Source organism: Danio rerio, chromosome 20 (assembly GCF_049306965.1).
Source record: "Danio rerio strain Tuebingen ecotype United States chromosome 20, GRCz12tu, whole genome shotgun sequence".
Classification (NCBI taxonomy): Eukaryota; Metazoa; Chordata; class Actinopteri; order Cypriniformes; family Danionidae; genus Danio; species Danio rerio.
Genome location: NC_133195.1, coordinates 38,160,420 through 38,184,195, shown reverse-complemented (window position 1 = coordinate 38,184,195; position 23,776 = coordinate 38,160,420). Strand labels below are relative to the sequence as shown.

Below are 23,776 nucleotides of genomic sequence, written 5' to 3'. Positions count from 1 at the left end.
ATTTTATCTTATTATTCAAATTTTGATTGTTTTGTTGTATTTTTTTTATTGTGCTGTTTCTGCTATTGGTATTTTGCCTTGTAGCTTTGAGTCTAAGAAATGCAAATTACAAATAAAAAGTATTACTATTATTATAAAATTATAAAACAGCATTATTCAAGCGCTCAAAAAATATTACTACTTGTACAAACTACTTATATAAAATGAGCTGAAACAACACAATTATTGAGTCTTTTTGGGGGGGACAACTTCATTCTTTTATGTTCAATTCACTTAAAGTTGTAAAAACTAATAAACTAACGGTGACACGGTTGCTCAGTGGTTAGCACTGTTGCCTCAAGCAAGAAGGTCTGAGAATTTCTGTTTGGAGTTTGCATGTTCTCGCCATGTTGTCGTGGGTTTCCTCTGGGTGCTCTGGTTTCCCCCACAGTCCAAATACATGATAAGTGAATTAGATTAACTACATTGGCCATAGTGTTTAAGTGTGTGTGTGTGTGTGTGTGTGTGTGTGAATATGAGAGTGTATGGGTGTTTCCCAGTAAAGGGTTGTGGCTGGAATGGCATGCACTGCATAAAACAGAAGCCAGATTAGTTGGCGGTTCATTCCTCTGTGGCGACCCCTGATAAATAAGGGATGAAAGCCGAAGGTAAATGAATGAACGAATGAATAATAAGCTAAGTTAATTTTTTCATGTTGTCCCAACAAATCGATTGTGTGGAACCCAGCATTTTTTACAGAGTTGTGTTACTGTATTTGTATTATTTCCATTTCGTTATGGTATTCCAGCCATCTTAGCATAATTTTAAGTGCACATTCACATAAACATCTCCACCTTCCAAGAATTACCCGAATAAACCAGTAATGACCTTTTTTATAGTGAATGTCAGATTGTACCCTACGCCAGTTTGTGTTGGAAAGTTTGTGTATAAGGGCATCTGAGGACATAATATGATAAAAGTCACAGCGTATTCGGTGGACCTCATAAAACCTTAATTCACAGTCTCTATGATAGTATAAAACCTACGTTTAAATAGCTCTTGTGTGCTGGCTAAAATGTATGCAGATGCCAATCTCCGGGGTCTGCAGGAGGGTCTGAACTCTGTGTCAGGACAGACCCAGTCGTCTGTACTCAGATCAGCGGCCTCTGGCAGTGGGGCAGAGCTGTGACAGGCGCTGAATAAAACACAAACACAGCCTGGTCAGAGCTCTCCGTCTCCCCCTGGTCCCAGGAGGAGCAGGAATGCTGAGTAAGCTCTGTGTGGGGGAGTGTATGAGGAGAAACACTGCAGTGCTGCAAGGAAAGACTTTCAACCCAGAAAAACAAGGTGGACGGGGCAGGCAAATCATTTCAGACGGAGCAAAACAAAGACTTGGCACAGCACTGTGTGACCAAATTTACAAAAGTAAAACACACATGTATTACTAATTAAATAGAATCATTTTTGGTTGTTACGAATATATATTTCTTATGCTGACCAAATTATTTTTTTCAAAAATGTAGTAATACTGTAAAATATTACATTTTAGAAACTATTTTGATTTAATATTCGAATATTTTTTCTTTTCTAAAATTCTGTTTCTATTTTCATACATTTTATAATGTAATTAATTTCTGTGATAGATAAGATTAATTGATTGTCATTTTTTCCAAAGTCATGATACATGATATGCTTTCTGCAGAATTATTATCAGTTTTCATTAGTGATATTTATTAATTTTAAAATAATACTAATTATTATTAGATTCTGAATATTTTGATGGAAACTATAATGCATTTTCCAGAATTCTTTAGCAAATAAAATATCAAAAGACTATCGTTACTTTTACAGTATTAGTCTGCTGTACTTATATACAGTATCAGGTGTCAAACACCTTTTAATGTCAGTATATAAAGGTTTAAACGGAAATATTAAAGCAAAAAATAAATTAAATAAAGAGCATCAAATCAGTATTTTAAAATGATTTCTGCAGCATTATGTGACAGAAGACTGAAGAAATGATGCTGAAGAAAACCAAGCTTTAACATCACAGGAATAAATGACATTTTGGGAGAAAATGTAAACAAGCAACAGTTTAACTTTTTTAAATTGTAGTAATTTAATCACATTTTAATCAAATAAATCTTTGGTAAGCATTTGATAGTTCTATCAAAAGCAAGAAATTCATTTAATGTCATATATTGTATATATAGTTGAAGTCAGAATTATTAGACCCCCTGTTTATTCTTTCCCCATTTTTTGTTTAACCGAAATAAGATTTTTTTTCAACACATTTCTAAACATCATAGTTTTTAAAACACATCTCTAATAACAGATTTATATTATATTTGCCATGATGATAGTAAACAATATTTTACTAGATATTTTTCAAGACACTTCTATACAGCTTAAAGTGACCTTTAAAGGCTAGGCTGGTTAGGGTAATTAGGAGAGTCATTGTATAACGATGGTTTGTTCTGTAGATTATCGAAAAAATATAGCTTAAACAGGCTGATAATATTGACCTTAAAATTACTTTTTAAAAAATTTAATCTGCTTCTATTCTAGCCGAAATAAAACAAATAAGACTTTCTCCAGAAGAAAAATATTAACAGACATACTGTGAAAATTCCCTTGCTCTGTCAAACATAACTTGGAAAATAATTAAAAAAGAAAAAGAATTGAAAGATGGGCTAATAATTCTGACCAACTGTATGCTACCTGAAAAAAGTCTTGTCGTCAATCCCAGTTGTAAGAGCAATAAATAATAGCTTGACTTTAGGTTGATCGTTTGGAAAAGTGGTAGAAGGTAAATTTTCCCGATGAATCCTCTGTTGAACTGCATCCCAATCATCACAAATACTGCAAAAAGACCTAAGATCCTAAGAACCCGCATGGACCTAAGATTCTCGTAGAAATCAGTCAAGTTTTGTGAAAAAAACATCATGGTTTGGGGTTACATTCAGTATGGGGGCGTGTGAGAGATCTGTAGAGTTGATGGCAACTTCAACAGTCTGAGGTATCAGGACTTTTGTGCTGCCCATTATGATAATATCCATAGGAGAGGGCAAATTCTTCAGCAGGATAGCGCTCCTTCTCATACTTCAGCCTCCACATTAAGTTCCTGAATGCAAAGAAGGTCAAGGTGATGCAGGATTGGCCAGCCCAGTCGCCAGACATGAGCATTATTGAGCATGTCTGGGGTAAGATAGAGGAGGCATTGATGATGAATCTAAAGAATCTTGATCTCCTTCTTTGTCATTCCAGATGACTTTATTAATAAGTTATTTGAGTCATTGCAGAGATGTATGGATGCAGTCCTCCATGAGAATCAGACACAATATTAATTATTTTTCCACTGGACCATGACTTTATATTCTATACTGTACATTATTTCTGTTAAGTGACAAGACTTCTAAGCAAAGTCAGACCTTACAGTACTAATTAAATAATTAATAATCAAGGCATGATGATATTTTATTTAGGTAAACTAAGCTTAATCTAGAGGCCAAGACCTTTGTCAGCTAGTGTTTAAGAAATCTGTAATATATATATATATATATATATATATATATATACATATATATATATATATATATATATATATATATATATATATTTTTTTTTTTTTTTTTCTAAAATCCTGTTAAACACAGCAATGTTCTTGAGTATAAAGATAAAAAACAATGTCAGTTGAGATTAATTGACATGCACGCATTAATGTGCAAACATACGCCCATGTAAAAACAATGTGTATCTGTGTACTCTTTCCTCTTAAAAGATCTTGTTTGTACTGAAGCCAAGAGCATTGATTTTATTAAATATTCACACCATTTCCATCCCTGACTCACCCCACACTACTCTGTGTTTCCCACATCTACAGTGAAGAATGTCACCAACGGGTTCACACTCACACTATCACTTTCATTCGCCCTGTCCTTCTCTCTCTGACGCACTCTGAGCCACCCCTATTTCCCTCTCTCTCTCTGCCACTCTCACATTTGCTCTTTTGTTGTTTTATCTTCTCTTCCTCAGCCTCCGTATCAAACATAGTCAAAAATTGGATTCAGACACACATGCAAACACCAAAATCCATATATATCGCTCCGTTGCTAGTTACAGTATCTGATAATTGACACAAATTCTCCATAATCTGATGGATGTGTGGAAAGCCAGTAATTTCAATAGCCTTGATTTATAAGTGTTGGTTTTGACCATTTATTTTGTTATGTAACCATACTCAACAGAGCTTGAAGGCAAAGCAATCTAACGATCTAATTCTGTGGTAAACGCTGGTATCAGCAGACATGGGCGCTTTTAATCAGATCCACGTCGTACAAATACAAAACACCTTATCTCTGTTTTTCAGATGCCAGTGTTGACATTTACTGACGCTGCGGTTACAGTAAATGTGTTTCTACGTTGATTTGGCACTCAGATTTATTTCTTTAACGCTGTGCGAATGCTTTTTGCTAAATTGTGGTATTTCACTATTGATTTTTGAGCAAAAAAATGCATCAGAAAGACAGCAGCTATGATTCAAAAAGCATAAAATCCATAAATGCATATGCTGACTAAAACTTCAACTACATGTGATCTAAATTAAAGATCAAAATGCAACTCTAAACAATCACAATTGTCTTGGCTGCCATTTTGCAGCACTGTGCTGAGGCTGTAACACAAGAGTCCCAAAGGAGCTTAGAACAACCATCCAAAACACGCTGTAAATGTAAACACTATGGCGCCATCTGTTGGCCAAACAGATCAACAGCGAGATAAAAAAAATACAAGAGTGGCGCATTTACTTATACCAGAAAGAATCTAGAATCTACTCCAAGGCCATTGCTGTCTTAGTAGAGAAAATACAAATGGCTTACATTAGCAGACAGTTTTAATGTACTCATTTCCACTACAACTAAGTCAGACCTGGCTAATCAGTAGTTACTGTATCCATTTTAGTTAAAGCTAGCTTGGTTTTCTGAGATAAACAACATGAGGGGTTTTGCGCAACGCTGCCTGTGGTGAAAGGCCTGTACTCAGCACAGCCGACAGACGCTGAGACATGGAGGAGACTAACTGCATGCCAGCACGTAGGCAGCAGCTCTCATCTCATGCCTCTCCTAAACGCATAATCAATCTTACTTACCGTACCTCCCTCTCTGAGACGACAGAGAAACAGCCGTGAGACGTGCGCTATAATCCCTAAGTCACTACAGCATCAAACAAACAGTATATAAGTACCAAAACTACAGATGCCCAATGCTAAATATGATTTTATTATGGTAAGGAAGGTTGGAAGATAGCCAGGGCCTGGTGATAAAATGGAAAAGGTCCCTGTTTTCTTCCTGCATCTAAACATGCCTACTTTTATACCACTTAAAAGGCAATCAACAGTATGTGAGTTGAGTAGTATGTACAAATTTAAAGTAGGCAACGAGAGAGGATTTGTGAATGGCAAGTGAAGCAACACAATTGATAGTGTATGTGACATACAGTGACAACCTGCAGATATTCCACCAATTAGTGTGTGTATTAAAGGCTCAGTTCACTCCAAAATGAAAATTCTGCTATTGATTGTCCTCATGTTGTTCCAAAACTCCCTTACAAACACAAATTAATATTGTGAAATCTGAGAGCTCCCTCATCCTCTAAAAACGGCAAGCTTTCCAACTCGTTTAAAGTTCAAAAAATACGAAAAAACATATTATATGCCTTCAGAGTTTCAATCAGAATACTATCAAGGATAGATATCAATACATAAACATCAATAACACTAAAATAATGACATTCTCAGGAGTCTAGAATGACACTAGGTTTAGTAGTTCATCACAATTTCATTTGAGTGAACTTACCCTTTAAGACACACTGTATATCTTATTGTCTGTCATGTTGTTAATGTATAGTAAAAGCAAAGACTATAGAATACACAAGATGTGTCACTCGTATAGTTTTGAATGGGGAAAAGTGGCAAATATGGTGAATGAATTCCCGCCTACTAGTACAGGAGCCAATCATCGATCGCTATAGACTGATGTTTATCAGAGGGAGAAGTTTGGACCAGACGTGTGTTTTTACGACAGTTTGGTGGTCAACAAATCCACTGGAATTTCAGCGAATACATGCTTCACAGACATAAGAAATATATCTGAATAAAGCTTTACTTTTAAATTAACCAAGTACACTTGAAAACAAAAGTTTTCTGTTTGTGTAATTTGTATGAAACAAACGTGAGGTACAGTCCCTCCTGTCTGTAAATGCACGTCACATGACAGCAATTACTCAAATGCCCACAAACTTGTAAACAAAGAGTCACTTTTATTTCTGCAAGAGACTCGAGAAAGTTGTGATTTACTTCAGAAGAGCAGCGCGATCTGACAAAGCATTATCCAGAGGATGATAATGTGTAGAACAGCCATAAGTGAGGTTGGTGTCGTGATCTTGTTACTTTCGAGTGCGCATTAACGTTGGCAACCTGAAAATATGGCGATTTTGTTTGATTTGGTCTTTTAAAAACTAATCTTATGAGACGGTTGTTGTTTAACTTTATTAGTGATTCCAAATATGTATTGTAATTGTAAGCTTGGCAAACAGTTTTAGAGAATTTGATGTTTCCCCATTCAGACAGAATGCCCGAGCATACTGCCCAAGAGGCGTTTTGAAGATGGCAATGTGTTTCAAAGAAATGACTTGTCTTAAAGAGACTTGGGTAAAAGCACAAGCTACAATGTAATACCTCTCTTCTATGGAGTCTGTGCAAATCCCTTAAAATAATAGTTTTTGCTTTTGCACTCATCAATATTTCTACACTTTTTCAGTTTTAGAAAAGACATAGAGCTCACCTGTTAGTCAGTGAGCTCAAACTCCATAGATTTCTTCTGAATGTTTTTATTGAAAGGCATCTTAAAGTCATCAAAGTCCACCTCAAAACTGAAACGTTGCCTCCTCCTTGCCATCCTGTCCATCAAATCTCTGGTGGTCAGATGGTTTTGCCAGTTCTGCAACAGAAGCACAGTAGCACAGAAAAAAAGACATAATAATCCACTGAAAGCAAACCTGCAACCACATCACATTTTTTAATTAACAGTGTGTGAAAACATGTTTGTGTAAAAATAGATTTGATTACATATAATTCTAAAAATGTTTTATATAAGTGTTTTGAATACTACATTTTACGATTGTGCAATTAAATAATTAACATCTACCAAAAACTCTGAGAAAAATATGTAGATTTGTAGATTTTGCCTACTATATATAAAATATATAGTTACTCAGTAGTTGTGTGAGTTTCCAATCCAAAGACATGGAGTGTAGGTGACTTGAATAAACTAAATTGGCTGTAGTGTATGAGCATGTGTGGGTGTTTCCCAGCACGGGGATTTAAGAGTTAGCATACTGTCAGTGCTGGGTTGGATCAGTAAAGGCATCCGCTGTGTAAAACAAGACAATCAATGTATTTCAACAGATACTCACAAAAGTATGCATGGTCAGCTCTTGCTGCACGTTTTAATGCAAACCGTGATTGTTTACATTTAAAGAGATGCTTTACTAATTAATCAGTCCAATCCAGGGGTGCGTTTCCCAAACAACAACAACATAACTCGTGGCTGAACTATAATAGTACGATACATTGTTTGGGAAAAGAACGATGTAGTGACGAGTGTTTCCTAAAACCATGGTTTCTCTGTCACAGATCTGTCATTTGAACCATGATAGTTATAACGTAAAACGTCCATAATGATGCTCTAAACGGAGTTTCTTTAAAGAAAAAAACTATCATTTTTTGTGCAAATTATATTGTTTTACACGCACACACATTTAAGAAAAAACTGCCAATATTAGTTTTTAATAAAAATATGCACTCTTGATTTGAGATATATATACACGGCACATATAGGACCAGTGTTTCCTTTACAAATAATATTAAGAATATTCCATAATCTATTCTAAAACTATTCTAAACCACTTAGCTAACACATATTTTAATCTCATATATATATATATATATATATATATATATATATATATATATATATATATATATATATATATATATATATATATATATATATATATATCATACAGGATTAATTGCTGTTAATGGTTGTAATTTACAGTAAGCCACTTATTAAGAAATAAAAAAGTCCCACTTAAAAATAATTAATATTTTTATTAAGATTTTTTATTGTTATTAAGTAGGATATTGTTTATTTATTTATTTATTTTATTTATTGTAAAAGTCTACTTTTGCATTTTGACACTTTTAAATCATTGCAGAAATGTTCTAACCACAAGGCCCATGTCATATACAGGGCAGATACATTTCTTAATAAATAACCTACTATAAATTAAAACCATTCACGTATATTATACTGTATATTTTAGTATTGACAAGCTTTGGAGACATAAAATAAATTCCGCTTTTAAATAACAGGTCACCTATAACTTTTAAAAGTTTTTAAAGTGGCAAAAAGTGCACTGCAAAGGGAAAGCAATTGACAACATGAAGTTCGCTAAAACTGAACTGTAAAAAAAAAATCTTGCAAAGCAAATTAGACCTAAGAGAGATGACTTTATTGCTTTTTCTTAAATGACTCCAAGTTTAAATGTTAGAATGTTCTAAATAGGGCATAGGGGGGAAACTGGAAATAGAGCACAGCCAGGAACTATGCTTCTAACTACAGCTCTAGAGGTGTAGTTGCAAGCATACAAGTTTGGGACGGAGTTTGCGAATGTTCGTTGGAACGATGGATTTGGGAAACACCAAATCAACAAATTATGTTTGTAACGACGCAATTTGCGACCTTAGTTGGCTAATGATAGTTTTAGGAAACGCACTCTAGATTATTTAGGTGTAGAAAGAAAGTAAAAAGAATGTATGTGCATGTGCACTTGATTTTGCATGTAGACCAATCCACATTATTTAGGAGTAGAAAGCAAATAAGAAGAATATATGTGCATGTGCACTTGATTTTGTATGAAAACATTAGTTACTGTAAGTGTATGAGGCCTACTGTGCCCCCACACACGTAGTTGACATTTATCTGTGCGTACACCTGTGAGTGGTGTCCAGCTTACCGTTCTTGGCACAAAACTGATGTCCAATTTGTTGAGCCTGCCGCTGGTGATCTGAGTGCTGTGCACGATAACACTGTCTTTCTTCATTGCTTTCTTGACTGCTGAGTTTGAGGAGGCTGTAGGAGTGGGAACGGGGCCCTGCTGTGAAGATAAAGCGCCAACACCATAATCAAGACACAGCGGACGCGATGACACATTGACAATGGTGTGACTTTCAACAAAGGTTTAGTGGGGTTTCCCTGAGCACGCTTACAGAGTTACAAAGCCGCCCATGCCTTGTTGGGGCGTAATGTGACACGCTTGAACTCATTTACTTACTCTTTACTTGGGTTTCATTTGCTGTGTCACCTTAATTTCCCAGCGAGATGATTTTGATCACAGATCTTATCATCAATCGACCTTAGATTTGAAATGACATATTTGGCAAAGACAGTATTGTATTTACCCGCTTTGGAAAATGAGCAAACTGGAGCAAAGAAGAGCGATTCATTTGGTCACACTGCACTTTGCGCCCTATGGACCTTTTTGATCATCCTACCAAGTTTCACATGTTCACTCTGACCCCAGTGTGGTGAAAATTTTTTAAATCTGAATACAGCAAATCAATATAATGACCTGTTATCTAATGCCTCTGTTTGCAGAATGTGTGATTACCGCATTTATATAATGGCATCAAAATGTTTGGAACTGTATCAACCTGCATCCACACCATACATGTCGGCATAAAATATGTGGAAAGGGAAACAGCATTTCTTGCAGGTCAACTTCAGACTATTTTGTGAAGAAAATATATTGTTGGTAAATTTGGCATAAAACGGAAATTATGATAATTGTTTCCTCCCTTTTTTGACTTACAGTATGTGTGAGTGAAGCAGCTTTGCAAACATTAAAAAAAAAGTAAAGTGGGGCACAACTTGTGCAGGAATTGTTTGGCTCATTTTAGTTGCTGATTTCTGTTTTTGTGGGCCCAGAAAGCGAGAGTGGATGAGCTAGCTAGCATATCAGGCTTTGATGGTGTTTAACAGGGTGCGCGCGACGTGTCTGAAGATTGATGAGGGATGCGATGAGGATGGGTGAGAAGGGTGCGCGACACAATTTCCGGGAGATTATCACTCATTGTTTATGAATGAGATTTAATTATCACTTGTGGGCATCCGAGAGTCTCTGTGCATTTACGGGAGACTCCCGGAACTTCCAAGAGACTTTGGATGTCTAGAATGACCTCCCGCCCTACTCATAATTCTCTCTTCATATAGCCGTATGCCTATTACATATCCATAAAACACTGTGATATAGCCGGGCTCGGATCGTATCGCTTTCTCACTACAATCGATCCGCACCAGAGTTCGTTTCAATCGAGCCAAGACCACCTCATTCAGGCGATCTCAGACCGATTGTTTTGGCACGGATCCGAGCGCGATTGCTGGATTCACATATTCCAAACGAACTGCGCTAACTGGGCAAACGAGACAGGTTCCAAAACAAAAGTCTAGGTGTGAAAGCACCCTAGCCTCAGTATACATACAAAAAAGAGAGCACATGTAACATTTACTAACAAAAATAATATTTAAAAGACATTTTAAGGTAGTTTACCATTTAAAATGCTAATGGACACTGGTATAAATGACTTCTTATAACGATTACATTTTACACAAAGGAAATCTGTACTGTTTCCCCAATGGCAGTACTTTATACCTTTAAGGTAAAACATGATTTGAATCATTTGCTATAACTTGTGCATTCCTAAAGATTTCTTAGATCTCTGAGCTTCTGTGTCAAATCTAATGCTCCTTGTGCTCCAGAACAGAGTGGTAAGATCATGTCCGGCTCCCTTACCAGCTCCCATCCTGAACAAACTACATTTTTATAGTGATTCCTAGGCACCAGATTTTTAGACTATTCAATTTTACTATCAAGAACAATATATATATATCACTTTTTTGGACATTTTATGTTTGAAATTTTCACTTAATAAACACCTTTCTGAGCCCTGACACCCCACACACTGTGTCTATTTTCTCAAAACAGTTTTGTAAATGTTTATATACATTTTCTTTTAAAGATTGATTCTATGGGATGCTTTGTAAACATGTCTAATCACATAAAGTGCATGTGTTGTACCTTTTCTTTGATAGAGCCAGGCGTTGAGGCCGGTGTTGGTTTGTGGTGGATTTTGACCGGCTGTGGCTTCTTGTTGTCCTTAGGCCTGGGTTGTGTATTAATCTTAGCCTGGAGCAAATCCACCACCCTGAAGTCTGCATAAGCGTGGGCGACATCCAAGCAGTTCTGCTCTGCAATTAAAGGATTGAAAGTTCCTGAGTCGAATGACAGCAGAGCCAAAAGTTGATCAATCTCAGAGATTTAATGCACTGTAAATCAGGTTGTTCAAAAGATGAGTTGGCATTGTGGAAATGACGTAAGGTCTGCACTGAGACGCTTACGAAATAGACTTATGATATTGAGATGTTGAGTATTATCATCTGTTTTTGCAAGAAGGTGGGCTGTACCTGTCTTATTTACTGCATTGATCTTTGCACCAGCTTTGATGAGGTACTCCACACAGGACGGCCTACAGCTCTCAATGGCTCTCATTAGGGGAGTGGCTCCATTCAGGGCGGGCCGGTCCACTGAAGCGCCTGCCTCTAGGAGCAGCTGTATAATGTCCAGCTGTCCTGCATGACAGGCGTGGTGCAGAGGTGTCCATTTGAACTGATCGCATGCATTCACATCAGCCCTGTGAGGAGGTTATTAATTCGTTAAAATTGTTTTACTATCCATGGACATATGCAAATGTACTGCAAACATTTATTCCTTTAAAGGGGTGGTCCAGCGTGTATTTTTAAGGCTTGGTGGCATTTATAAGATGCAAAGCAATGTATGCTCATGCTTCTCTTGTAGAAAATCACGTTACTTTTTCATATATCTTATTTTGATTGTTTACAGCTACTCAACTAACATGAAAACCCCTGTCATATTTCCTGGTTCCTCTAAAAGGCCCGCACTGAAGAGGCTCTGATTAGTCAGCTAACATATTATGCTGTGATTCGTGAATTGCCTCGACGTCACCACGTTATCCCCTTACAAGCACATGCTTTTTTGCTGTGTAAGCAGCCATATCAGTTTGCCTGAATCAGACAGAAAATGAAGAGCACGCAGCTGAACCTCACACCTGCTCTCTAAAATAAAATCTGACAGGTGTCTTTCAAATATATTTGGAATAATGTAGAATGCAGGGAAAGCGGCTGCATATAGAGACAAGGAAAGCATCCGCACAGAGAGACATGCAGCGCTGCTGAAGAATGTGGGTGTTTACAGCGGTTTGACTAATAAATATGAATTTAAAGCTAAATTGTTAGCGGTGCCAAACAGCATTTTCCGTTGTTTACAACCTTGTTTACGTGCTCGTTACAACATACCGTTAATTCTAGAAACTGTGCATGCAATTGATCAATTTTAACAAATAAAAATACTTACAGGTTGTGGCTCACAATCCACAGCTTGTCAGTTGGAGGTGTTTTTGACCGAATCCAGCACTGAACTGGGAAAGATTCTGGTAGTTGTCCTTTATCAAATGGTAGTTATATATATATATATATATATATATATATATATATATATATATATATATATATATATATATATATATATATATATTTAAGGGTGGAGCCGAACCCGAATACGGTATTCGGAAAGGCACGAATAGCGTGTTTTTACGAATACTTGATTCGAACAAATACTTGAAAAATTATTTGTATTCGGGAGCAAGAAAAACACTATCAAAAAGCAGCGTTTCCTCATGAGACCACAGTGCATGCCCGCGTGAGTGAGTGAGAGAGTGAGAGAGAGAGAGAGAGAGAGAGAGAGAGAGAGAGACACACGCTCAGTGCAAAATGCGCCAAAGCCCGAAACTGAAAGCGAGACGTGACTTTTAAGGGGTTGTTTCATATGGATTTATTAACCATTCTTGCTGTTCAGTGATCGCAAACTGCCGTAGTTTAAAGACGCAAACTCCTCACAGCACGACAGCTGCACCTTCAGCAGACCTCCTCATTCCTGCAGCACGAGAGCTTTATGATTGTTTATGCGCGCCAAAAGTGGCGGATCTGTCCGGTAAAATATCTGACTGCGTGTCGCCGCATCCCTAAGGACTGTTTGGTGAAATATTTGACTGCATGTCACTGCATAACAAACGACTGAAAGGATATAACTAGAGAACTCTCCACTGTGCTACTGGATGAGAGCGTATGGCAAGCCGTTTTAGCATTTAAACCTTGTTCAGACTATCCATAAATATATTTAGAGATATCTCTAATTATATTTTGACTTGTCATAATTATAATTCGACTAGTCAGATTGGAAATATCTGCAAATATATTATGACTGACTAGTCATATTCCTCCATTGACTTCCATTGAAAAATATTTGCAGATCTCTAAATAAACAAACAAACAAACTTTGTGTCCGTTTTGTGGCAGGCAGATGATACTAGCAGGGCTGTATCTTTTAGTATTATATAGAATACTTTTGTTCTGCCAGATCTCCCAGGCAGGGTTTTATTTAGATTTATTTACAGTAGTTAATTTTAGTTTTCGGAATTCTGTGCATTGGAAAGAAGTTCTTTCAGAAGAAGAACAGTTTTAGAAGTATTATTTGTTTTTATTCTGTCTATTCAGTGTCCTTCAACAAGAACGGTGGTGGTGGGGTTCATAATATTCACAATGGTATTTTATTAGTTGTTGGTTTAACCATGGATGAGATAATGGCTTCTATGTTATTTTCTTTTCAATGACATTTCTTATCACATGTTCAAAAACAACAGCCAATATTGCATATCTATAATTTATATAATGGGTATAATTAAACAATTCTTTCACTATAACGTAAATTAGAAGTGTAATAGAAAAAATATATATTTTTGCGCCATTTTGAATTTTACTCGAATACAAATACAAATACTTTTCCCCCCTCAACAAATACAAATACCGGCTGCTCTGCACATCCCTAATATATATATATATATATATATATATATATATATATATATATATATATAATTCTCTGGAACACAATTAAAATTAAACTGTAAGCACTTGTCTTTGTGTAATGTCAATTGGATGCCCAAATACACAAACAGAAGAAGCTCTGTGGAATTAGCAACAATTGTACTGCATTTTAGCTTTCTCTGCTATAACATTACAGCCCCTCTGGCCATGCCCCTTCGCTGTGCAGGGTGTATGTGTGTGGTGAATACGTGTAACCTAAAACCCTTGTAATCTCACTAGCTCGGATGTATTTATTTGTAGTCCCAAAACTTTGTTAGCTGCAGGCTTTGCTAAGCAAACTCTGTAAAAGCCAATGTCTCTTTTTGCATTGAACTGCGAGCATATTACATTCAGAGATGTTGTTTATGTTCACACAGCTACATTATACATCAGCTAAAGTTTAAAATATGATATCGTAGTGGACCACCCCTTTAAAAAAAAATTTAAATTGTCGTTTGCTACCCTTATATATTTCCAAACCTGTATTATTTACTTTTCTGTGAAACAAGGAAGAAGATATTTTGAAGAATGTTGATAACTAAACTGCTTTGGTTCTAATTGAGTTCCATTGTAATTTTTTTTTGCCAGAGTCCTGCATTATCAACATTCTTCAAATATGTTCTGCAAAAAAACGAAACAGGGTGTGCAGAACTGACAAAAAATAATCTCAAGATTTTGGGTGATTCGTCAATTGATTGTTCTAAATATCTACTGATTGTCCTCAGTGCTGTTAATGACAAATTTGACACTAAAACCACCAATAGGTGGCAGCATGTGACTGTTCTAATCAGTAATTCATTGAATAATTCATTGATACGATTTGTTTTGACTGACTTATTTTCAAAATGAAGCAAGTAAGTCTAAATGAACGGATCATTGAATCTCGAAATAAGATGAATGATTAAAAAAGAAATACCACAGTGTTAACAGTAAACACGAAGATGTTCTGTTCCAGCTTTGTTTGGAACAATTTTTGTTGCGAAGCATTAAAAATTACTTTTAATATTAACTTCTTGCTTGTTGATTTACTGTTCAATTTACAATAAAATCAAAATCCCATTTGCGACTGTGCTCATACTGTATGCTGGTATTCAGAAAAGTGGCACTCTTGCAAAATTTGACATAAGGTTTTCCTGCACATTGTTGAAACTACAATATTATAAACGATAAATGCTGCACAACCCTAATACAGGTTTAGAAAAACATGAGAGTGAGCAAATGAAAAGAGAATTGTCCTTGGCTGTATTGTCTCTTTAATTCAATGCTTACAGTTGCTAAGTCTTACCCATTATCGAGGAGAAACTTCGCCATTTCGTAGTTCCCACTTGCACATGCAGCCATAAGTGGTGTCTTGTAGAAGCGATCTTTCACATCTACAGGAACCTTTTGGCTGAGTGCCAACCTAAGAGACTCAATATCTCCAGTTTTAACGCAGTAGTTCAAATTGATGTATATCTTTTCTGGCTCATCGATGTACCATGCCGTGTCATCTTCAATAGGATGTCCCGGTCGATGGTCCCGGTCGTATCTTTGGGTGTCTGTAGCATGCTGCCAACTTTCAATCATAAAATGAGGTGGCCCTCCATCATCACGCCGATGAATGAGATCTTGCGGGACTGTACAGATGGGCAATGGAAGGTTGAACTTACTCTTTTTGGTCTTTCCTGCCTTGGCTGCCTTCTTCTTCTTCGGCCCATAGGAAGCCATAACATATGTCTTCGGAAGATATTTAAGACCTCTTAAGAAGTCATTTATATTTATAAAGCCCTCTCTTCTCTTATCAAGAGCAAGCAGAAGAATGTGAATTTGAACATCATCTAGAGGAGCGTGAAGTTCCTTTAGAACAGACACAAATGTCCCCTTGGGCACAAACTCTACTCCAATGAAGCCATCTGTTGCAGACTCGAAAGCACTTCTCAGTTCATTCTCATTTTCATGAGACCAGTCATGAAGCATCAGAGCCCATGGCCCATTCGTGCCTCCTTTTGAGGACTTTCCATGCAGCCGTTCAGCCTTCTTAAGCTCTTTTACAGTGGCCTTGTGCCCACAGTCCTTAGCAATCTGACGGGGAAGCAGACCTTCTTGGTTCTTCAATTTGGGACTGCACCCTGAAGTAGAAATATATAAAAGAATTAAAGATTATATTTCAGATTTATTTTACTTTAGCTAGTATATTTCAGTTCAGCTTGGATTGAATATTGCTTTTATGGTAGGGCTGCACAATGTAAGTAATTATTTTCAGTTTTCTGAATAAAAAATTATGAATAATTTTATTTACTTTTCCAAACATGAAGCATTAAGAAATATTATTATTGCAACATTACAATTGAACAGTCACTAATCATGTATTAAAGAATAATAAAACAATAAATATATTGTGTATACTGATTTATGATGGACTACTCAGATTGGGAAAGCAGAATAGAACAATGTAATACATAAACTTTTTTCAGTGACCACTCTTCAAGCATTCCGTTAAAAAGGAAAAAATACACAAAACAGACTGTAGTAATATCACAAAATGCAATTCTAATAAACTACTTTACAGTTCAGCTAGTCAGTTGTTTAATATTGAAATGCACACCGTCATTTGTAAAGTACAACAGTACTTAATAAACAATCTTGAGTAGACTTCATAACAAATTTATAGGATGTTTTCAATCACGTGGTTCTGGTGACACACGAAGTTCATATGGAGGGCAGAAAGTAAAAAACTAAATGGGAGACATAAAGGGAAGTCTGTATTTTTGCGATTTATACCATATTTCAAAGGAGATATAAATAGAAAATAACCACATGTGTTGGGTAGGATCCTATATCATGAAGAGGGCTGAGTTTTCTACTAAACTAAAATATATTTGCCTGTCATTGAGGCGGTAGATGCTGTATAAGCTATTACGTTACATGAAAAAGTAGTAAATACTAAAGTGTTTGGAAGCATACTATCGATAATTACTTGAATTAAATTGTCGTAGTAATTATGTTGTTGCTGTGGTACAACACAAGTGTAGTAATAAACAAATTATTCAATAAGCTTCAGTTTTCTACGCTTTAATCACAATGCACTACAGTTAACATTAATATTGAAGGATTTATTACAGTTTATCAGTTAACTATGCTCCAGTATTCTTTAGTATTCATTAACAAAGAGTTGTACACATTATACACTATACTACGTGGTTCAAAAACATGCTTATTATAAATTCCTATAGTTTTTTCCCCATGCAGATATCTCCCAGACAACCTGAAATAACAGATGAAAGCATACAAAAATGTGGACGCATAGCCTACATTACTATTAATATTATTATTATTATTGTTATTATTATTTGTAAGTGGGAAAAGTTCTCCACAATAATAACCATCTAGTTTTGTCGCAAAGGTTGCATTTCTTTTTTGCTCAGTAGATGAACTTTCAAACATTCACATTTAGACGTTAACGTTACGGTTGTTTATTCCACCAAAACTTCAGTAAAGACACCGATTATTGCAAAACAAGACAAATATTTCATTACATCAATTACAGGGCAGGGTACGTTATTTATATTCTCCTGAATTTTGTGTGGTGGTGTTTGTATCTAATTTTTATATATTTTAATATAACACAGTAGCAGGCGACGCAGTGGCGCAGTAGGTAGTGCTGTCGCCTCACAGCAAGAAGGTCACTGGTTTGAGCCTCGGCTGGGTCAGTTGGTGTTTCTGTGTGGAGTTTGCATGTTCTCCCTGCTTTCGCGTGGGTTTCATCTGGGTGCTCCGGTTTCCCCCACAGTCCAAAGACATGCGCTACAGGTAAATTGGGTAGGCTAAATTGTCCGTAGTGTATGAGTGTGAATGAGAGTGTGTGGATGTTTCCCAGAGATGGGTTGCAGCTGGAAGGGCATCCGCTGTGTGAAAACGTGCTGGATAAGTTGGCGGTTCATTCCGCTGTGGCGAGCCCAGTGTAGGAGCCATACACTGTATATTGGCGATTGGCCACTAGGTGTCAGTACGACACTATATAACTGTGGCTTCACTGCATGGAGGAAGACAGTGTTGGTAGTAAGCACACAGGCTGCATCCGAAACCGCATACTTCCATACTATATAGTACGCCAAAATCAGTATGCGAGCCGAGTAGTATGTCCGAATTCCTAGAATTCAAAAATCAGTATACGAGAAGTACCCGGATGATCTACTTCCGGTGAGATTCCGGAGTGCGCATCCCATGCATGCTGCGCTATCCCATGATGCCATGAAGCGAATTCATGAATGGAAGTAAAGCGACGCAACTGACGCAGGTAGGTCATGTGACCATGACAAAATGGCGGATGTAGTACGTCCGAATTCCATTTATACTTTTCACATTCATACTGTATAAAACGTACTTTTCTAACGGCCGAGTAGTACGTTTAAATTCAAATGCAGTACCTACTGAGTAGTAGGCGGTTTCGGACGCAGCCACAGTTTTTGACCGTCTTGTCTCGTCTCGTAACTGAGTGTAATTCAACTCAACTCAAGGTAACAGAGAAGTGTGCATATAGATTAGGGAAAGTGATTAAGTAATTCTGTTGATTGGAAGTTGATTGGAAAATAAAGACGTTTTTATTTGCATCTATTTTGCTTACGGACTTTTACGCGTTAAAAACTTGCTCACTCTACCAACAATAGCGGCATTGGAAAGCCGCTACACCCAGAATAATCAAAGGAATAGGCTGAAAAGAAAATGAATGAATGAATAAGACAGTAAAATTATTATACACATAGCTAGGCCTGTATATAATCTTTTTTGGTGCTGTCAAATTAATTATCACGTTTCAAAAAAGTTTGCATGCATGGATTTATTGAAAAAAATGTTGATTACATGCCACCTTTTCTTCCGTTTTTCAGCTACTTTCTTCAACTTTGAGCCAAAACCTTAGGAAGTCCATAAAAGCTGTTCGGCATTTCTTATTTTAGCCAATTTAAACAAAAATAAACAACATAAAACAGAAACATTTAGATGTTCTGCTAGCGATTCCTATGTAGAAGAATCACTTCCTGCCCTCCATCTCAATTTCACGCATCATCAATGACGTCTTGTGAAAACAACCAATTGATTCTGTAAGAGAGATGTTCATTTACCTCTTTGAGCTAGAAATCTGCAGCAGTCTGTGTATCCACCAGAAGCAGCAAAATGCAGAGGTGTATCGCCCTCTGTTGTCACCCCGCCAACATCTGCTCTATATGCAGACAGCACCTTAATGATCTGGAAATGACCAGAAGTTAAAAGCATTGATCAATAATCACTGGGAGAATTGTAATGGCTTATAGACAAAAGAAAACAAAGAAGATTGCAGGAGAGTCATTACTTCAAAGAAGCCTTTTTCAGCTGCAAAGTGAGCTGCGTGGAATCGCTTCTTGTCCAGAGCATTGACGTTTCCTCCTTTCTTGAGGATGGCTCTCACTAGTTCTAATGCTCCTGCTCTGGCCGCCTCCATCAGAGCTGTTCGACCTGTTTCCTGTGATAATGTACACACAGTGAAGGGTAATACTACTCAGTATAGTCAATGTGATACCTTTACTTATAAGTAGGCTTATTACGATTTCAGATTTCTCTTGTAGCGATTAATTGCGCTATTTATTACTATATGCCATGATATTGACCTAAGCAGCAAAATAGGTTACTTTAACAAATATAATAACCAAAAATGTAAAGCTTTTTGTATATAAATAATAATAACAGTAATAATACATTTTATTTAAATCGCCTTTTAAGAAACCCAAGGTCACTGTACAACATATATACACAATTCTATAATTTAAAAAAAATAATTAACCTACAGTATTAAAATAGAGAAGATGATAAAATACACAAACAAAATACAAAATGTAGTAGTGCGGTTATAAAGAGTATGTTATTTGAAACAGATGAGTTTAGGGTCTGGATTTGAACAGAGGGAGAGAGTTAATGTTGTGGATGTCGGGAGGAAGTGAATTCCAGAGTTTGGGAGCAGAGCGGCTGAAAGCTCTGCTCCCCATTGTGCTGATACAGGCAAAGGGGACAGAGAGGTGGATGGAGGAGGAGCATCTAAGGGAGCTATGAGTGGTGATATAAAGGAGATCAGATGAATAAGGATGATTGTTAATTGTATGATGAAATGATGAATTGTAAATGAATGTTCAGAGGAAACAAATGTTTTAAATAGGGTTGGGTCGATAGACGATGTCATCGTCCTTTGTTGATGGTCGATAGACATCACGATGCTGAGCAAGCATCGCGATTCTCCGCCCTGCCCCCTTCTCAGCAACAACCCGCTTGCTAAAAATACAGACGGCCCCATTTACACTAATACGTCTTAGTTTTATAAGGGCATTTTAGAATGAAAACGATCCACGTCCACAAGGGCGTTTCACCTAGCATTTCTGAAAATCCCTCCTTCCACACTATACCGCTGAAAACGCACATCACGGACCACACACACACACACACACACACACGCACACACACACTGTCATGCGCTCTAGCATATGCGGGCGCGTCTGCGCTCCAGGCAGTCAATGGGTGCTTTGAGCACAAAACCCCAGACAGCAGTGCACGTCAACAGTTATCAAGCATGTACAGCTGGATCGCATCTCACTATAGTTGTTAAACATGTTTCATTAATCTTGTCTCTATCTAAGGACTCTTGTATCTTTTGAATCTATGAGGTAACGTGACACAGCGTCAGTACACCGCTTCAATCTTTCGCTTTCAAGCTTGTATTTAGTAATTTTAACAAAAACCTCAGATACTGTTGGTTTCTACCTTTCGGTTGTGCACCTTTTGACCAACCAAGTTTGTGGACGCCATTATAACGACACAGATCACTCTGCCTATTCATGCTAGAAAAAAAAAAGTGATTATTAGTTATGAATGAATGAATTAATAATAAATAATTAATTCACAGCCGCCTTTTACGACGATGCCATCGTCCATTGGGATGTTTCACATTAGACATTGTACAATGCCAAATTAGTCGACATCGCCCAACCCAAGTTTCAATCAAATTAAATTGAAAAAGGATGATAAGGTGCAACAAGTAACACTTGTCACATTTGTAAATGTTAATTAATGGATATCAATAGTATAAAAAATCCCGATTTATTACAGTCACTATGTTAATTTTAGTTCAAAATACAACTGAAATTTATTATTTATTAGCTACATTTAAAAAATGTCATTACAACTGCAATTTTAATGCGTTATTAGGCATTCATTAATACATTAACATAATCTAAGATTACTTGAGCTTTTGTAGTATTCATCTAGAGTTTAGTTCAATTAAGTAATATGCTAAATAGTCACCAAATTTTCAATCAATATTTTAGCATGTAGTAGACCAGATTAAAATGTAAAAATGTTTGAATTGTTAAGTTCACCAATCAAGTCTCAAAGCATTTGATGTTGTTATGACCAATACGGCAAATACAACATTAATATTCTCAAAAAACACTCTAGAAGTTTAAATATTAAATGATTATTCACTGTATTTTGAAGTCCTCACATTATCAATATTGTGCATGTTCAATATTACATTAATTTTCTTTTCGGCCTAGTTCATTTATTCATCAGGGATCGCCACAGCGGAATGAACCCCCAACTTACCAGCATATGTTTTACACAGCGGATGCCCTTCCAGCTGCAACCCATCACTGGGAAACATCAATACACACTCATTCATACACATACGCCATGGACAATTTAAGCTTACCCAATTCACCTAAACCACATGTTTTTGGACTTGTGGGGGAAACCCATGTGAACACAAGGAGAACATGCAAACTCTACACAGAAATGCCAACTGACCCAGCTGGGGCTCGAACCAGCGACCTTCTTGCTGTAAGGCGATTGTGCTACCCACTGCGCCACCATGCTGTCCTTCATTATTACAATATAGTGAATTATTAAATATCGGCACATACTTATAAGTGGTTTGGTATTACATGGGTGATACTCTTTCAGAAGGTCATAAGTTTAAATCTGCTCAGGGAACAAGGATTCAAATACACCATTATCAATTACACCACATTTGCATACCTGATTTGTAGCATTGGGGTCCGCTCCTCTCTCTAGGATGCTGAGGCACATTCCTTCACAGTCCTGAGCTTGTTCACAGGCCAGCAGGAACACTGGTATGCCAGTTTCTGAAACATTGTTGACATCTGCATTGCCATTAAGGACCACCTGGAGGCAGCGCATGTGTCTTTTGGTGGGGTGAAGGCAGTAGAAGAGCACGCCTGGCAGAGAAGCCACAGTACGGATTACTTGGATCAGTTTACACACTAGTTTTACTGGTCGTGCCCTGATCTGTAATTAGATAGACTGCATACAGTAAATCTCCAAAATGGCAGGATGCTGCCTGCCACTGAGGATCTTTGTCGACAATGTGGATGCTCTTAAAGTACAAATGAATTCAAAACTAACAATATGATTTTGTTAGCTCACATTGCTAGTTTTGTGGTGATCAATTAATCTGTGCATGCCATTAAGATGAAAAAAAATGCACTTGTGGTCAGTTAAATTCTCAGATTATGTCAGTCTCTGAGGTATTAGGTGTGGCTAACATAATTAACCACGCCCCTCCAGCTGTTAGTTTTGACAACAAACCGAAATGGCAAGGAGATGTCTGTTAGGTTGTAATAACTCTGCCCAACCTGTTTCCTGATCTATCTGAATGAAATGCCTACTTTACTACATCCAATCAGCTCGCAGTAGAAAAAAAAAACAAGCCACGCCCACTGTTTTCTCATTTAATATTCTGAATGTGGAAAAAAAAAATCAGATTCATGCAGACTTTAAATTGTCTTATGAAGGATAAAAGGCATGTTCACAGAATGATAATTAAATCAATAAAAAAACTGAGTGATTCTGAAATAGTTTTTTTTTTCTTGCGCTTTTATCATGACATTAACTTTTTAATTCAGAACACTTATGAAACAGTTCTGTTATCTCTATAGTTATCCTTGGTGGGAAAAGGCCTTAATTTCTGCTGAGGTCTCAAATACTGGAATCTTCATTGATATTTAACCCTTGGTGGAGGAATTGTACATCAATAAATAAAACAGTACATTGATGTTAGCATATATTTACTTTGCCTTTGACTAAAAATTTCAAAGTTGCATTCATATTTTTAATTTAAAGGGGAGCTGTTAAAGGGGAATGTTTTTGCCAGGAAAATAAAGAAATATGTTTATGCCCACTTCCGAGAGCCTTTCTTTCTGTCCATGCAGTGAAATGAAAGAAAAGTGTGAAGCCACACACGACAAGCCACAGACCGGAAGTCAGTCGAATGAGTTCCGATCATCTCTGTATGTGGAAAACTTGGATCCGATTTGAGCTGCGGATCTTTTAAAATATTTGGACTCCTGCGACTACACTGTATGCGATGTATTCCAGTGTTGTCCAAGCAGACCCGTGTGCATGAGATGAAAAATAAGAATTTTTCATTTTTTTTTTTATCAGAAATAAGTCTATATTAAAAAAAATCTATTTGTAAATAAGTAAAATATTATTTTTAATCTTGTCTCCACATTCTCTCCAAAATTTTTAGCAGTCTATGATTAGTTTCTAGTATTCATTCATTCATTCATTCAACCATGTTAAACGCACAGAGAATAAAGGCTCTAGCTTTTGCACTCCTTTATTGTGTCTGAATGTCATAAGCAGTAGAAAAGCTGGCTTGA

The 23,776-nt window shown here is 36.8% G+C and overlaps 1 protein-coding gene and 1 long non-coding RNA gene across 3 annotated transcripts in view; one reads left to right on the top strand and one right to left on the bottom strand.

The window, feature by feature from the left end:
• ankef1a (ankyrin repeat and EF-hand domain containing 1a) overlaps positions 1-23,776 on the bottom strand; it is a 34,900-nt gene that overhangs the window by 9,038 nt on the left and 2,086 nt on the right. The window contains exons 3-10 of one of the 2 annotated variants that reach the window (XM_005160755.6): positions 22,131-22,330; positions 19,423-19,572; positions 19,196-19,319; positions 15,382-16,204; positions 11,562-11,788; positions 11,176-11,345; positions 9,055-9,195; positions 6,819-6,974 (exon numbers count right to left, since the gene is read on the bottom strand). In XM_005160755.6, the coding sequence (XP_005160812.2) occupies positions 6,822-6,974; positions 9,055-9,195; positions 11,176-11,345; positions 11,562-11,788; positions 15,382-16,204; positions 19,196-19,319; positions 19,423-19,572; positions 22,131-22,330 (1,988 nt within the window). In that variant the 3' untranslated portion in view covers positions 6,819-6,821. 2 annotated transcript variants of the gene reach the window in all.
• On the top strand, positions 17,428-23,293 carry LOC141379372 (uncharacterized). The gene is made up of 3 exons (XR_012395960.1): positions 17,428-18,146; positions 18,539-18,592; positions 22,167-23,293. It is a non-coding gene; the product is annotated as an uncharacterized lncRNA (long non-coding RNA).